This window comes from Corythoichthys intestinalis, chromosome 7 (assembly GCF_030265065.1).
Source record: "Corythoichthys intestinalis isolate RoL2023-P3 chromosome 7, ASM3026506v1, whole genome shotgun sequence".
In the NCBI taxonomy this organism is placed as follows: Eukaryota; Metazoa; Chordata; class Actinopteri; order Syngnathiformes; family Syngnathidae; genus Corythoichthys; species Corythoichthys intestinalis.
In genome coordinates, this window is record NC_080401.1 from 2,545,975 (window position 1) to 2,562,441 (window position 16,467).

The following is a 16,467-nucleotide window of genomic DNA, read 5'->3' on the forward strand; positions in this document are numbered from 1 at the left end:
TGAAGGAGTAACCACCCAACCACCCCTACCCCCTGGGGACATTACAGGTGGTTCCTGGGTTACAAACGAGATCCGTTCCTACGCTGAATTTAAGCGTAGATCGATATTAACCCTTTAAGTACCCTTAAATCTCAAAATAACTTGCATTTTGTTTAATAATGGGGATACACTGCCCTTTGGTGTCAGCGTTGCAGGACTGAGGAGTAGTCATAAACATGGTTAAAGTTGCCTAGAACTCCAGAGTCACCGCTGTTCCAGCGATAGAGTCTGGCGACCGTTTCGCGGATGAAATTCCCAGGGCGGAGCAAGCCAAGGCAAACAGACAGCAGAGTGGACCAATCAGCGACGGGCGGACACGAAGTTGGTAAAGCGACAAGAAATTCTAGCGCAAGGAAATAACATACGATGACTAGATGTGTTTTGGTCATTTAAAACTGAATTTACCGCAAATTGGAACATATTGTTGGCTCTCCCATTCGCCATGTGCATTGTTGTGGAGACGACTTCCAACGCGCAAGAATGACGTTGCTTGTTAAGAACATGTCACGCAAATAAACGAATCTGATTGCACGGGCATGTTCGTTCTGGCTGGAGAGGCCAATGAGAAGCTTGGTCCCAGACTGGTCTCCCGGTGTTTAAAAAATATAGGTAGAACAGTCTGACCGTGCCAAGCAATGGATAAAGGACAGCTGTGCTCTGGTTTGGCCCACATCCGGCTGTAAATTGTTTCAGCTAATTATACTGTATGTTTGTGTATGCATTTGTAATTAAGTTTAGAGCTACAGTTTGTGGAGTTATATGTGAACGGTTTGCTATGAGAATTGTAAATACCATAGACTTCATAATGTATTGACAGGACACGAGGCAATGGACCGATAAACAGGGGGCCTGCATGTTGGCGAGGCCATCAAAGCTGACCGAGTGGAATCATAGACAAAGAGCTTTTGTTCGTTGAAAATTCTTGTGAAAAAATGCATAAATCCCTGAATGCTTTATAGTTATGGACGGAAAACAGTCTCTATTCTTGGTTAAAAGCCAAAAACACGTGCAGTTAGCATTTATTTTACGTAAATATGTTGAAGTGAAGCTTTAAATGTACAAGAGAAAAAGGTACTCTATTTCACTGTGTATGGCAATGCGGAGAAGTTAAGAAATTTTGGCACGAGGTAAAAAACATGTTGGAGGAATTGATTTTAAAAGACATTCCATTCGGACCAAAGTTTTTTTTGTTGGGACTGTTTCCAGAAGAACATAATTTTACCAATCATGAACAGACACTTCTTAATCTTGGTGTAACAATGGCTAAGAAATGCATTGCGCTGGTATGGAAATCGAATTATGGACCTTCTACCAAACAGTGGATGAATCAGATGTTGTCAGTAATGACTCTAGAACGCATGACATACATTTTGAAGGACAAACAACAGACTTTTGAGGACATGTGGACACCTTTTATGAGTTATGTCAAAAAGAGGAAACTAACCTGAGGGCCACTGGATCAAATTGTGAACTGTGATTCTGTGTTATGGAGGATAAAAGGGGAAGAAGGAGGAGGGGGAAAAAAAGAGGTGAAGCAGGAGCTTAATAATGGTAGAGGAACAATTGTTTGCTTGTTTTTTGTTTTTTTCGTTGGGTTTTTGTGTTCTGGTGTTTTTTTATGGTATTGTTTTTGTTGGTAGGAATTATTTGTTGGAAAATCAATAAAAAATACAGTGGGGGAAAAAAAATATGTTGCTAGTCTTTTAGTGAATGTAGCTAGCCGCTGCCTGATGTAAACAGAGCTTTTCCGTTGAAAATTCTTAAGAATAAATGCTTAATTCCCCAAATTCTTTATAAATATGGATGTAAAACAGTCTCGATTCTTGGTTAAAAGCAAAAAAAACAAGCAATTAGCATTATTTTACGTAAATATTGTGAACTATGATGCCAGTGCAGTATCGGCTAATTTCTCCCATTGATTTTTTTTCACATTTCAAAAAGCATGTATGGTATGAAAAATATAATAATTACCTTGAATCCTCGGACAAATCACTCCTGAAACAATCCTTCCTGTTTGTATGTGGTATAGCTTTTGTACTTTTTCAACAGAAATCCAGCGTCAGATCACTGCATGCGTTTGTGAATGGCTCCTGTTGATGTGGCCGGCCCTCCACTTAAATGTGAGGTGCAGTGCATGACCGATCTTATCCATCAATACATTATGAAGTCTATGGTAAATACATTAACTTTCGTAGCATTTAAACTAGCAGACTTTTGAGAGGCAAATGAAGCTAATTTAATCTACTAAATTTATATCCTGATGGTAAATGGTAAATGGTGTTACACTTGTATAGCGCCTTTCCACCCTTTAAGGCCCTCAAAGTGCTTTACACCGTCTTCTCATCTACCTACTGGTGACGCAGCACCAGGATCAGACTAGATGGACGTTTGAACACCAATTGTTTTGTGTCAAGTGTTTTATTGTCAAAATGCGTGTCGTTTTGAACATAAGTGTAGCTGCGTGGGTGTTCACAGCTTTACAAAAAAAAAAAAAAAAAAAAAAAACCACACAATTGCCTTGTTTGCTGTCTGTCAAGATGAAAAACTTCACGTTTAGCAAGGACAGAACACATCATATTAATAAAGTAAAGTAAATGACTGGAGACAAAATGGCGGGCAAGACTCTGTCGAAAAGTCGAAATCACGTAAGTCGAGTACATCGTAACTATCTGTATTTGAAACTAAGAACCATTCAATAAATGTCTATTTTTGAACTAGAGAGGCCTTTGACGCATTGGATGCAAAAACTGCATACAGAGACAATTTGAAGTTAAAAAGAGTGGAATTTATCTCCCCTTTGTTATTGTGCCATATTCTGAGCATTAACATGTTGCCTTCACCCTCATTAAGCTGTGAGCTTTGCCAGCCCTAGAGGCAATAAGGCCAAGAGCGTTGATGGCACTGATGGTAAAGCTTGTTCCAAAGGGGGAGGTGACATGTTGAGGAGGGCTGTTAAAAGTCAAACTCAGGCACTGCCACGTAATTAAAAAGGCTCAGAGGGGGGGGGAGAGAAAGAGAGAGAGAGAAAAAGAGAGCGAGAGAGAGACAGTGGGAGGGAGAGAGAGAGAGAGAGAGAGAGAGAGAGAGAGAGAGAGAGAGAGAGAGAGAGAGAGAGAGAGAGAGAGAGAGAGAGAGAGAGAGAGAGAGAGAGAGCTTCCCTCGCATTACTGAAGTTGAGCAAACTTCAGAAGACTCACTAAGCTTTGAGCATCTGGTCGCCATCAGACAGCGGCCCTTCCCACCCATTCTCACGTGTGATTCTGCCAGAGCGAAGAAAATTCCAAAGACAGTTTCTCTCTGCATTTGAAAGTCTCTTTAGGTTGCCAGAAAAACAAAATATATACATATTTCAAATCGTCGCTTTATGGATCCAGGAAAGAGGTTTGAGCAAGGAAAAGAAGCAGAAAGCTATTGCTGACGTTTGTTTGAGCCCTCGGAGGCTCATTTGGAAATGAACAAATTAAGTGTCATCTCCAAACAGACTAGAAGACTTTGTCTTTGACAATTCGTTCTACAAACAGGGATCATTCGTCTTTTTTTTCCTCTTTTTTTTTTTAACTTCCGGATCACTCAATTTCACGTTTTTTTCTGGCGTCATGACTTCTAGTTATGCACATGTAATGGACAGGCAAGCCACGATATCAAACCGCCTGGAAAGCCCCATCACGTCTAACCTGGACAATTTGCAAGCAAAAAAGAACTTCTCGGTTAGCCACCTGTTGGATCTGGAAGAAGCCGGGGAAATGGTTGGCAACCACGCAGACGAAAACGTCGGGGAAGCAGGAAGAAGTATGCTGGAATCCCCGGGACTGACCAGTGGAAGCGACACAAACCAACCGGACAGTAAGTCCGCTTCGGAAATTATTGTTAGTACTTGGAAATGACAGTGCTCGTAAGTCAGGAGGAATTTTTCTCCTCACTTAATGCGCTCTGCACGGAGGAAACGCTTGAGTGCGTTTGGGCAATTCGTCATTTTTTGACGAGGCCATGAATTCATTTTTGAAGCCAATCAAGTATAATGGCCTTCGTGGATTTGATGAAGTAATAATAAATCTTTTCCCTAAATGAGGTCACTGGTTTGTCCGCAGAGCGTGTATTTTTTAATTAACTCGGGGAAATTTCGAAATGACGCTCGCATTTAACACGCAATAGATTTGAATACGTGTTTCAATAAGTGAAGAATGCAGAGGAAAATATTTTTAAACGTGTCAATATTAATGATTGCTTAAATTGCCATGTTTATTCGTAAAACGCAAAGGATAGGGAAAAGTAACTTAAAAAAACAATTTACCTCACACGCAACCTTACTATTGCGCCAAGGAGAGGAAATCATTTCTCCTCTCCTCCGAGGGGCCTTTGGAGCAAATTGACACGAACGTTAACGGCTTTAATGAGTGTTATTGTTATGTTTAAAGGCTCAAAATCAGAGGAGTGACCTCGAGAAAAATGCGAGTGGAAGTGGCCGGGTCACATTCATTTACGGCTATTTTCGGCATGTCAATCATGAAATAAGATGTGCTGTTTGTCAATCCTAAAATAAATGTCCACTTTTCCACGTTCGGCGTTTATCTTCACGCTAACAATTAAGAAAATAAATAATTCTCCATCGGGATTTCGAGCAGGACGTGGAATTAAACGTACGAAGCATTGGTAGAGGATTACTGGATTGGACAATGCGGAAAGATTTATGCTCTTTATAAACGGTAAGCATTTTCCTGAAACCCAAATTACGGTAATAGCCCCCATTTGTTAAGAAATCATGCAAGCACTTTGAATAATCCGTTCTTTATCATTTTAATTTATATAGGCAACACAAAGTTACATTACATTCAATTCGATCATTTTTTTATGAATTATTATTTTATGGTGATTTTGATTATAATTATAATTATTGTGTTTTACTGGACTGTCGGGTTGTTTTAAAACTGCGTCATGACAGGATGTTTCACTTATTATTTTGCAAATCGCAATTTGGAGAACTATAGAGGCAAATGTCATTAATTCCTCGTAATACAAAAAGCCAATAATGACTGATTGTATTCAAGATCTTGGTTTGCATCGGGACGGTAGGGACATAACAATAGTAACTTTTCGGGATGCTCCAGTTGTCCCCACCGACTATTAAGCCATCTTATTTGCATTAACGACTTCAGTTATATAGGAAAATTAGCTCCTCTTCCCATATTTTGTAAGGCTTGAATTCACCCTACCATCATTAAGTGAATTATTTTCATCATGTTCAAGCTTACATTTACCCCTTTTCACTTTCTGAATGTCACAGTCCATTTTTTGCCTCAAATGCACGTTTGATTGGTCGATGATTTGCATTTATACAAAAAAGTATTTATTTATTTATTTTCCACATTATTTATTTGAAATATTTTTTATTTGCGGCCTACTGAGACATTTTTCAGATAATCATCCATTAATCATAATCGATGTAAAAAGTTTTCTTTTTTGTTGTTGCTGAGTTTTGCTGTGCTTGTGGACAATAGCAGTATTGTTTTACCTCACGGTAGGCTTCATTTTTATTTTATTTTTGTTATACCCTGACTAAGAAGTTTTTTTTTGTCCGTTTTGTTCATTTATTTAGGCAGACAATGTTGACTGCTCGTGAGACAAATGTTTTTTTTTTTTTTTTTTTTTTCTGAATTACTGAATAGTTAAGAGATTATTGACATGTGTATATTTACTGTGCATGTTAATTTGTTGTGCATGTTCAAATATTGCAATTTAAATTTGCTAATAAAATCCAGACATTTATTCTGGAAGTTTTCAAAAGAAGTTTGTGAAAACAAAGGTTTGAAATGATCGGTGTATCACCTGGACCAATACCTGTGAACGTTGTAACAAGTCAATACAGATTCATTTTGCATTGATCATTTAGCCTATCGATTAATTAGGTTCATATTCATGAGAAATGTATTCCTGACCCCCGTTCACCCAATCTGTTTGGTCTTATTAATGTCCTGACCCCAGCAAAAAGGTTATGCAGCTATATCGTCGCTACCACTGTTGAGACCAAACCTACGCCCTTGAGTGTATTAATGATGTGCGTTTTTAACATTAAATTATATTGAACACACGTTCAGCCCGGCACAAATCAATATCAACACTCTCAATATATAAATGCAGATAAAGTATGCAGGCAACTAATTCTGATGACCTCGATTATTGTTGTTGTTGGTTTTAGGGTTGATCCTATACAGCATATTTACTATAGCCCACCCAACTAAATTTAACTAGTCATTTTCACAGATAGATAAATCTTCCCCATGCACTGGATTACGCATGGAATTCAAATGAGCAGGAAACACTGAGCAAACATTACAGAGAGCCATATAGCAAAAGCATTGATAGAAAATCTGGGCCGACAGTCATTTTCTATGTTACAAGAGCATTAAGTGACAATTAAGGCTGACAAAATCATTTCGGTAATTGACCTGCTCTCATTTACTGTGTGAAGGGCGGCTGTTTGTTTTTAATGAAGGGTTAGAGGTCAACAAGTTTTTAAACTTCTCAGTTGTAATTGAATCTAATACCACCTGCAGACATGTCAATCACTGTCAATCCATCACGCGGAACATTTAACCCTTTTTCTGTAAACAACTTGATCGGATTTTGCATTTCCTAGAATTGGACTTTTTGTGATGGATCATTTGGATGGCATACAATTTTGAAAGACGGATCGTGTCATAAAATTGCTCATCGGCATCTCTCTTACATAGCTTTGCTCAAAAATTTACATTATCTATCTATAAGCACAACTATTTGCATGGGCCATAAAACTTGGTGTACAAATACACACATGCTATTTGTAATGTGCGTGTCCGTTGCTTCCATAAAACATCCCAATTGCATAAGACCTTTTGGACAACCTCGAAACAATGTGTTGTTCGCTGAAACATATGTGCAAAACTGGATTTATTTTAATCAACATAAACTGCAGCATCGAGTACAAGTAATCTCTTGTTAGGTAAAAAGGTGATAAGCAAACAAACAGTGTTGACATTCTTCACCATATAAGCACCTTGATAATGTGAGAGCAAGGCCTTTTAAAGGGGGAAGGAATAATACTCCAAACCACGTTGTAGTCCAATCATTTATTGATTGATTGATTTCACATATCAGTCTTCATTTGAGTGACACAGAAAGAGCAGTTAAGTTGCATCAGATGGCAAAACTGAAAGCTGATCCTGACAACCAAGAAATGATGTATACTGATCCGCATAAACTCTGTAGTGGTGACACAGAAGAATTATTTTTTTTTAGAAATGTCCACGTATTGGATTGGAGGTATTGACACAGTTTGAGGTGCATAAAATCTTCCAGCAAACAGGTTAAAAATGCATTACATACAACTCTTAAAATTAGAAATAATATAGTATGTAATAAATAAAATGATGATAATAATAACAATAATATAAACTTGCTGCATATATATCTTACATGTTCTTCCTATTCCTGCATATGTTTATTAAATGCAATTCTTATCAGAGAGCAATTTACTATAATAGAGTACAATTTTTATTAATTTCTTTCTTGAATCGAGTATTTAAAACTATGAGAAACACATTTAAAAAAAAAAAAAAAAAAAAAAATTCCTAAACATGCATCTGTAATTGTGTTTACACAATTGTGTAAAATGCAGAGGTGGGTAGAGATAGCTAGAAAATTTTACTCAAGAGTAGCGTTACTTCAAAATAATTTTACTCAAGTAAAAGTATAGTCATCAAAAAAATTTACTAAAGTACAAGTAAAAAAGTATCCAGTGAAAACAATACTCAGGTAATGAGTAGTATTGTGAGTAACTGCTTATTTTTTATTTTATTTTTTTAAACAATGGTATTTTTTTTTCTCTCAGCACAAAGTTATCTATATGTAGTGTTGTTATAATGATACTGTACAAAATAACCCATTACATAACCACATTGAGCCAAAGAAATACCAAAAAAAAAAAAGAAAAACAATAACCACATTGAGCCAAAGAAATACCCCCCCAAAAAAAGAAAAACAAAAAACACTGAATTCCGGCGAGAAAAAAAAGACAGAAATGAAGCATTATTCGTCCAAAGAGCATGAGTGCCCTCTAGTGGGTAAAATAGGTCTTAGTTTGAATAGTGAATAGTTTCTTCATTGTTATTACTATGAAATTAAAAGGATCACATCTGCGGTTTTTAATAGTCAATTGATGCCAAATAAAAACTGGGAGAAGTTTGGATCGAGACATGTTGAGGGCAGCACTCTATGTCAAATACTTTTTTCTTTTTACGGTGCTTTAAAGACACCACGTGATTGAACAGACTGACGTGATCATAGAACGGCAAGCTTGCGTCAGATTAGTGTAATGGAGTCATGTGATTGTGGTTGCAAAGTCTCATTGGTGAAATTAGTAGCGCTAATCTTAGCATCGTTTGTAAAAAAAAAAAAAAAAAAAAAAAAAAAAAAAAATCTAATATGTACAATAAAGAGGAAAAATATCATGACTCTTGTGTAGCGGATTAAGAGTAGAGTTTTTTCTTCACAAATCTACTCAAGTAAAAGTAAAAAGTATGGCTACTCTTAGAAGTATATTTTTCTGAAAAAGTTACTCAAGTAAATTAAATGGAGTACATGTAACACATTACCACCCAGCTGTGGTAAAACATACACAAAATTGTGTTTGGGATTTAACTGGCAAAATGAACAACAACAAAAATCTCTAGTTCTTGACGCTTTAACAATTATTTATGGTTTTAGTCTATTAGTTAAGGGTATTGTGTCTTAAAAGGGCCTCCGATCCTTTTACAGGTCAGAGGAGCAGACATTTAAATGCTAATATGGGCTCGCTAGCTGATGTTGCTGTGTCAAAATAATACAACGGTAAAATCAAGGAAAAATGTTCATTTGACAACGTAAATATTTGAACTATATCAACACATTCAAGATTCCTTCATTCCATACAGCTTTATCTTCACGATGGTTGCGGAGGTGCTTGAGCGTCTCCCTCCTGACTGCAAGCAGGGGGCATGCTACACCCTCGATTGGCACATTCAAGAAATTAATTGTTTTTAAAGTCCTCCATGTTTAATGTGAAAGATTTGGTGTCATCTAAATAATACAATGAGGTGGATTTTCCTTGTTCTTCATCCAATAATTCAATGTTTTACAACCTTTATTGAGTCAAGGAACCAATTTGACAAGACTATCTCACAGAAAAACATGTATAATGCCACAAAGATAGGTGAGAGCTGAAATCATGATGATATGGTCTTTTTTTAACAATAAAATAACTTAATCTGTGTGAAATCCTGGCCTGTTATATTGAACACAAAGCTGAAAGGCTCATTCTTTTTTATGAATTGTAAGAGAATACCCGGTGTTCTGACGAATGGGGAGCCTTTGTCGAGTACACCTGTACACTGGCACACGTGTGTGATTTTGAATCACAGCAACAAGAAGCCCTGTTGGCTCGAATGGCTTTTTAATAATTAGATCATGATTCTTAAAATTGCAAGATATTATTTATTTATTTTTTAAATGTATTTTTTAATTATTATTATTATTTTTTAGGACATTGCATATTTACCCTTTTTAAGTACAGTGCTCATTACAGTGGACAACTATTCAACTACTCAAACTATTCAAAATTTGACACTGAAGACATTTAACCTTTTATAGTGCAAGTGACGTTTTGGTCATTAAAAAAACTTTAATATTAGCAGTTACTTTTATATTTATTTTTAGATTAACAATTATTATTGTATTTTTCTATTACTTTTTAATCATCTTAAATAATTTATCAATGAATATGATGTTAATGAAAAATTATTAATGACATTAAAATAAATATAAGACAAATACACTGGTTACAGCCCTAAATAACACTAGTTTTTCTTTTTATAATATTTTACTCGTTGCATTCCAGTAATAGTGATAGACGTCCAATACATTTTAAGCGGGAAGACAAAAATGATTTGTGCATGAAAGGGTTAATCAAAATGTTAGCCCGAAGCATCAATGTAAATATCCTGGAGTTAGCATAGCTGCTAATCCACATCTGTTGTCCTAATATGAGGAGAAGTGAGGAGAAGTATTTGCACCCCTTGTGATTTTGTAAGTTTGCCCATTTAGAAAATAGGTACAGTAGAGGTCTGAAATTTCAGTCATAGATGTATTTCCACCTATAAAAGATCTGGAACTCATATTGTATGATTTTTCAATAATTTATTTGTAATTTACTGGGGTTGTGCTAATATTTAGCCCTTGTTTGCAATTTCAGCTTTATGTAGTTCTTCACCAGGTTTTCACATATGGAAACAGGGATTTTGGCCCATTCCTCCACACAAATCTGCTCAAGATCTGTCAGGTTTGTGGATGTTGCTGAGAAACATGAAGTTTCAGCTCCATCCAAAGATTTTCCATTGGATTGGGGTCTGGAGACTGGCTAGGCCACTCCTAGAACCTTGATATGCTTTTTACGCGGCCACTTCTCGGTCAGCTTTGCTGTGTGCTTCGGGTCATTGTCCTGTTGGAAGATCTAGCCACGACTCATCTTCAAGTGTCTGCTTTATACAGTACAGTCGTCCTGTCCCCTTTGCTGAAAAACAGAGGTTTCCGCCCCCATACAACACAGTAAGGGTTGGTGTTCTTGGGATTGTACTCATCCTTCTTTTTCCTCCACACATGACGAGTAAGGTTTGCACCAAAAAGTTTTACTTTGGTCTCATCTGACCACATGACTTTCTTCCATAACCCCTCTGCATCATTCAGATGGTCCCTGGCAAACTTCAGATGGGCCTCAACATCTACTGGCTTCATCAAGGGAATCATCTGAGCATGAACACATGATTTTAAACCATTGCACCATAGTGCTCTACTGACAGTAGTCTTTAAAACTGTGCATCCAGCTCTCTTCAGGTCATTGACCAGCTCCTGCTGTGTAGTTCTAGGCTGAGTCCTCACTTTTGTCATCATGAGTCATGCCCCACTAGGAGAGATTCTACATGGATCCCCAGTCCGAGGTAGATTATCAGTCATGTTTAGCCATTTTCTAACAATTGCTGCAACTGCTGATTTATTCTCACCAAGCTGCTTTCCAATCGTCCCCTTTTCCAGCTTTGTTGAGCTCAACAATTTTTTCTCTGGTGTGTTTCGAAAGCTCTCTGGTCTCGCCCATGGCAGCAGTTGGATAATGATTATTATACGGGGTGCACAGGTGACAATAAAGAGCTCAAACGGGTGGTGGGTGGGTTATTACTCATGGGGTAAAGGTGGACTTTTTGAAGGTAGACTGACACTTTGAGTGTCATAATTATTGCTGATTCTCATGGGTACAAATACTTATGAACCCCAGTAAATTACAAATAATTTTTTCAAAAAATTATATAATGTTATTTCTAGATTTTTTTCCCATTATGTCTCGATGAGTGGAAATGGATCTATGATAGAATTTTCAGACCTATTTTCTAAGTGGGTGAACTTGCAAAATAAAATCACAAGGAGTGCAAATACTTCTGCTCCTCATTATGTATACAGTATGTATGTATATATATATATATATATATATATATATATATATATATATATATATATATATATATATATATATATATATATATATATATATATATATATATATATATATATATATATATATATATATACTGTACATAAACAATATATAGAGCCGGGTTCACTAAATCCGGACCTTGGTGCCACTTTTCCTGTCGTGTTTTCCACGTCTCTCTCCCCTAACACACCTGAATCAAATGATTATGTCATCAGCAACCTCTCCAGAAGCCTGATAATGATCCTGATTATTATGATTCAGGTGTGTTGGAGGAGGGAGACATGGAAAACACGACAGGAAAAGTGGCACCGAGGTCCAGATTTAGTGAACCCTGATATAGAGTGTCAAGTCCACATAAAAGATAAAACGACAACAAATTTACACATGTGAACAGTTCTGGTTTTCTACTAGCTACTGTTGGAGGTTGTGTTTTTTTTTTTTTTTTTTTTTTTTAAAGGTGGTGTAAATAGCACAGTCTCGAATATAAGATGGTAATATATTTCAGTCCTGGGTTCCTTTGATGGACACAGCCATTTGGCCTAATTTAGTTTTGCGCTGTTGTACATGACAATCACCTCTAGTTAGTGTTCTGATGTTCATTCTAGAGGATCTTTTTAATGAAGTGCTGTAATTGTCGAAGGCCTTGAGCATTCAAAACCTCAAAGATAAAAAAAAACATCCAAAAACAACTGAAAACTATCCAGAACCATGATTTTGTACGCTTTTGTAATTTTACAGTAATGGAAGTGTATTAGTACTGCATAGGATTTTTTTTTTTTTTAATTAAATTCATTATTTATTTATTTATTTATTGGTAGTATTTGAAGTGTTCTCTTTAAAAGAAAAAACGACATTGGTTGTGAAGTACTCTCAGATGTATGTGACCAAGCTGGGTAACAGTAGATGTGAGAGAAGTCTTTTCTGTTTCCATAGTCAGAAAACGGCTTACCTGCCTGTAATTCAATAAATTAAATTTGAATGTGTTTTTAACTTGAAACTAAGGCTAGCATCAAAGATTACACCGTAGAACTTAAAATGTTCAACCACCCCAAATCCCTTTACCATTTACTCTCCATACATAGGTAATCATAAGAATCCCTACACATAAACACATTTAATGGTGCATATAACCAAATTAAACATTTTTATTGTAGCCAAGCCATATCGACAAATGTAAATCTTTTGTAACTGAGTGACCGAAAACAAAATGCTGAGTGTTTTAATGAATAAGTAACCATGTATCACATTTCTGCATGAGCAGCTCTACCTAAAACAAAACATTTTTCAAATCCATTTTTATAATCTTTCTCTTGGATTTTTTTTTTTTTTTTGCTTTGCTTTTAAACAACAACATATTTACTGCCACATGATTCTCTTTTCACATAGATGAGCAGATGAACACGGAGGAAAAGAAGAAAAGGAAGCAGCGCAGAAACAGAACCACTTTTAACAGCAGCCAGCTCCAGGCTCTTGAGAGAGTGTTTGAAAGAACCCACTACCCTGATGCTTTCGTCCGAGAAGACTTGGCACGCCGGGTCAACCTTACAGAGGCCAGAGTGCAGGTAACCAGAAACCAGCCTCAGTGTGTTTATGTGCGCACGTGCTGTAACGATATGCACATCGAAATCGCGATACTCAGCGTCAGTGTCTTGTGGTGTGAGACGATGGAAATGTGACACACCTCTGAGATGAGTTAATACAAAATATTCACATCTGCTGAGAGACATTGATCATGACTTGTGAACTGCCCCAAAAATTAATAAATGGAGAGAGAAAACAGCTCACGGGTTGTGAGTGAGATAGGGAGAGTGAGACCTCGTCCCTCATGTGGTTCTACACTCCGCGTTCATGTTTGCACCTGCCCTTAAATTTTGAGCCAATGCTAGTATATTTGTTTTATCCGCTCAGAGGTGTACGACAAGTAAACATTAGTTGAATATTTTCTTTTTTCCCAGACAATAGTCTGGGAGAAAAGAAAAAAAATCAACTAATCTATAAGTGTAGACAAAATTAAGTTGATACAACAGACAAGTAAACATGCTTTCGTTAAAACAATACTTTTTTTTGTTTTTTTTTCCCACGTTTTTGCTGACAAGTGACTCTGCCTTGAGCTGATTGCCGGAAGATTGCATAGGGCATCGCCAGACATATTTCACTGGGGCACTGGTATTGATCTGCAGTGCCCCAGTATATAATTCACCGGGAAAATAAATAAATAAAATTACTTTGGAGTTTTAAGTCATAGCATTATCTACAAGCACGTTCGGGGCCACATCAACAACTGAGAATCATTTTGAATCATTTGATTTTTTGGCAAAATGGACCAGTCTGCTGCATCAGTTTTTCACCTTCATTTTCGGGGTGTCTTTGATTTCCCCCTCCGTAGGGTGGTCATTTTCATTTTTATTTAATTATGCAGTATCATTTTGTAAGGCTGCAAAAACTATTGGATTGAATCGATAAAAATCGATTAATAAATTTGCTGCCAATATATTTGATTATCGATTTTTGTCGGCAGTTATTAGCAGTCCTGTTTGAGTCCTTGTCTGTGAAGCTGCACATGCGCCAGTGAGTAGAGCAAGAGAGAGAGAGAGTGAGAGCGTTCACTGTAACAAGTAGGTTTAAATTGCTGAATCGATAATATTTACGATGTGTCCTTTGTCGTGTGTGTTGTTAGATCCAGTGTGCCTCCGTCAGCGGTGAGTAAATAAAGCCAATTGTAGTCTTTATATTCTTTGTTGATGAGACGTTACTATTTAGCACAGAGCGCCAAGCTTTTTAGCGATTATACTAATCAGAGTCAACCTGTCCGTTTGTATGTTTTGGTGCAGCATATTAGCATTTGAGTTACTGTCAGATAGTAAAGTTGTCTCATTTCTTTTCATAAAGGAACCACACACAGAAACCTATTCAGATAACAGCTTTGGAATCTTCTTTCAATACAAACTCCAATTAAAACTGTAAATTGACATACAAGAGAGTGGGCTTTGAAATTGGATTGTATTTATGAACAACTGTTGGATAAAGAAAATTGATTCGTTACAGTCTACCTCCTCCTTATTTGATGTTGTTGTTTAGTTTGTTAAAAGAAAATAAATGAGTCTTTGATCATTTTTATCCCCTACAGGGAAAACAATTCAATCAGCAGCACTTTTTGTATCTGAATGAACGTGACGTTAGTCTGATTTATGAACTGAGAAACTCTTTTTATGTTTTAAACCAAGAAACCTTGCTAAAACCCTTAACAAGTTTTATGTACTTGAAACAGTACAATTGTACAGTTAAGTCAGGAAGCTGTAATCAAGTATTATTTTTGAAGGAAATAGTCATCCACTTTGTCTTCATTGTTACTTAAAACTAGGTATGAACGATATTAGAAAAAAACTATCATTGCGATTTTCTGGGGGGGGGGGGGGGGGGTCGCCATATATTACGATACTATATTGCGATATTAAAACTAGAACAATTTTCACAACTTTTTTTTTTTTTTGCACCAGCACAAAATGTAGGCGCACCCACATTTTCCATTGCATCACCTTTAACGCCATACTTTCAATCACTGTTCATATAATTCATTCACCTTCTGAACCACGTATATATGGGCCATTTACATGGTGACGCTGCGACACCAAGACGCAACAATTGCGTTGCAGAATGGCGAAAACGAAAGGCGAAGATGCAAACTTTTGATCCCGGCGGAACAATTTGATTGAGGGGATTGCTCCGCAACCATATGCATGGAACGCTTGCTAGTAAACTTGAAAACAGCAAACATGTTTTTATAATATTTTTAATTTAGATATATTTCATTTTTACATTTTTGTGCCTTTTAAAGCCCCCCCCCCAAAAAAAAGATGCATGGACGCCATTGCTTTGAGTTTTTTTTAAATTGACAAGCAATGTCATACATTTACCGGTAAACTTGTAAAGAACAGCAAATGTACAAGAAATACGAGAGAAAATTTAAATATACAGGGAAAAAACGTGAATCTACCTGCAAAATAAAACGTAGGGATAGGGAAAAGAAAAAAAAAAGCCATTGCTTCGAGTAGGTGGGTGTGTTGTGTTCTAGGCTGAGGAGGTTGTTGACAAGGACGAGACAGGCAGGTCTTGTCATTGTCATTCCATTTACACATCATTGGCTTTTGCCTTGTAAAACTGCACGGCCCTATAGGGCTCGGCATGAATACTGGCATGAATATTACATCTTGTTCACACGGATTTGCGACATCGTTTGAATGGAGACCCAACCAAGACAATACAAACATTAAAATTTGTTGTATTCTTGGAGCGTCACCATGTAAACGGCCGCAACGACACACAACCATTCATGCACACACTCACACTGATGGACAATTTGGAATGTTCAATCAGTGTACCATGCATGTCTTTTTGGAATGTGGCAGGAAAATCCACGGAGAAACATGCAAACTCCACACAGGAAGCTAGGAGCCGGAATTGCACCCACAATCCAAGAACTGTGAGGTGGACATGCTAACCACTGTGCCACCGTGCCGCCTACGTCATTTGAATTCTTTTTAAACAAGAATAATGTATAAAAATGATTCATTGAGTGACTCCCCTCAAATTCACTCACAGTTCCAAGAACAGCCTGTCACTTACACAATGAATGAGTTGGCACGGCACACTTCAGACTGGGCTGCAAGTTTAACGATAACTAACATATTTGTGTCTTTGATTGTGGAGCTACCGAGGCTTCTCTGGCCAGATCAAAGCTACAAACCTGAAAATCATTGTTAACGTTAAGTACCAAACGCCATCTGCACTGGTGACCAAGAAAAACAGTTTTGTTGCACTGCCCAGCAGGAGGGAAGATGAGAGACTGTTGTGCTTTACGAGCATGAAGCAGAAAAACA

At 37.0% G+C, this 16,467-nt stretch overlaps 1 protein-coding gene across 1 annotated transcript in view; it reads left to right on the top strand.

The window, feature by feature from the left end:
• The first annotated feature begins 3,253 nt into the window (after window positions 1-3,253).
• Window positions 3,254-16,467, top strand: part of prrx1b (paired related homeobox 1b) — a 41,188-nt gene continuing 27,974 nt past the window's right edge. The window contains exons 1-2 of the mRNA XM_057841142.1: window positions 3,254-3,882; window positions 12,977-13,152. Coding sequence (XP_057697125.1) covers window positions 3,636-3,882; window positions 12,977-13,152 — 423 coding nt within the window. The 5' untranslated portion in view covers window positions 3,254-3,635. The remainder of the gene's footprint in view (window positions 3,883-12,976; window positions 13,153-16,467) is intronic.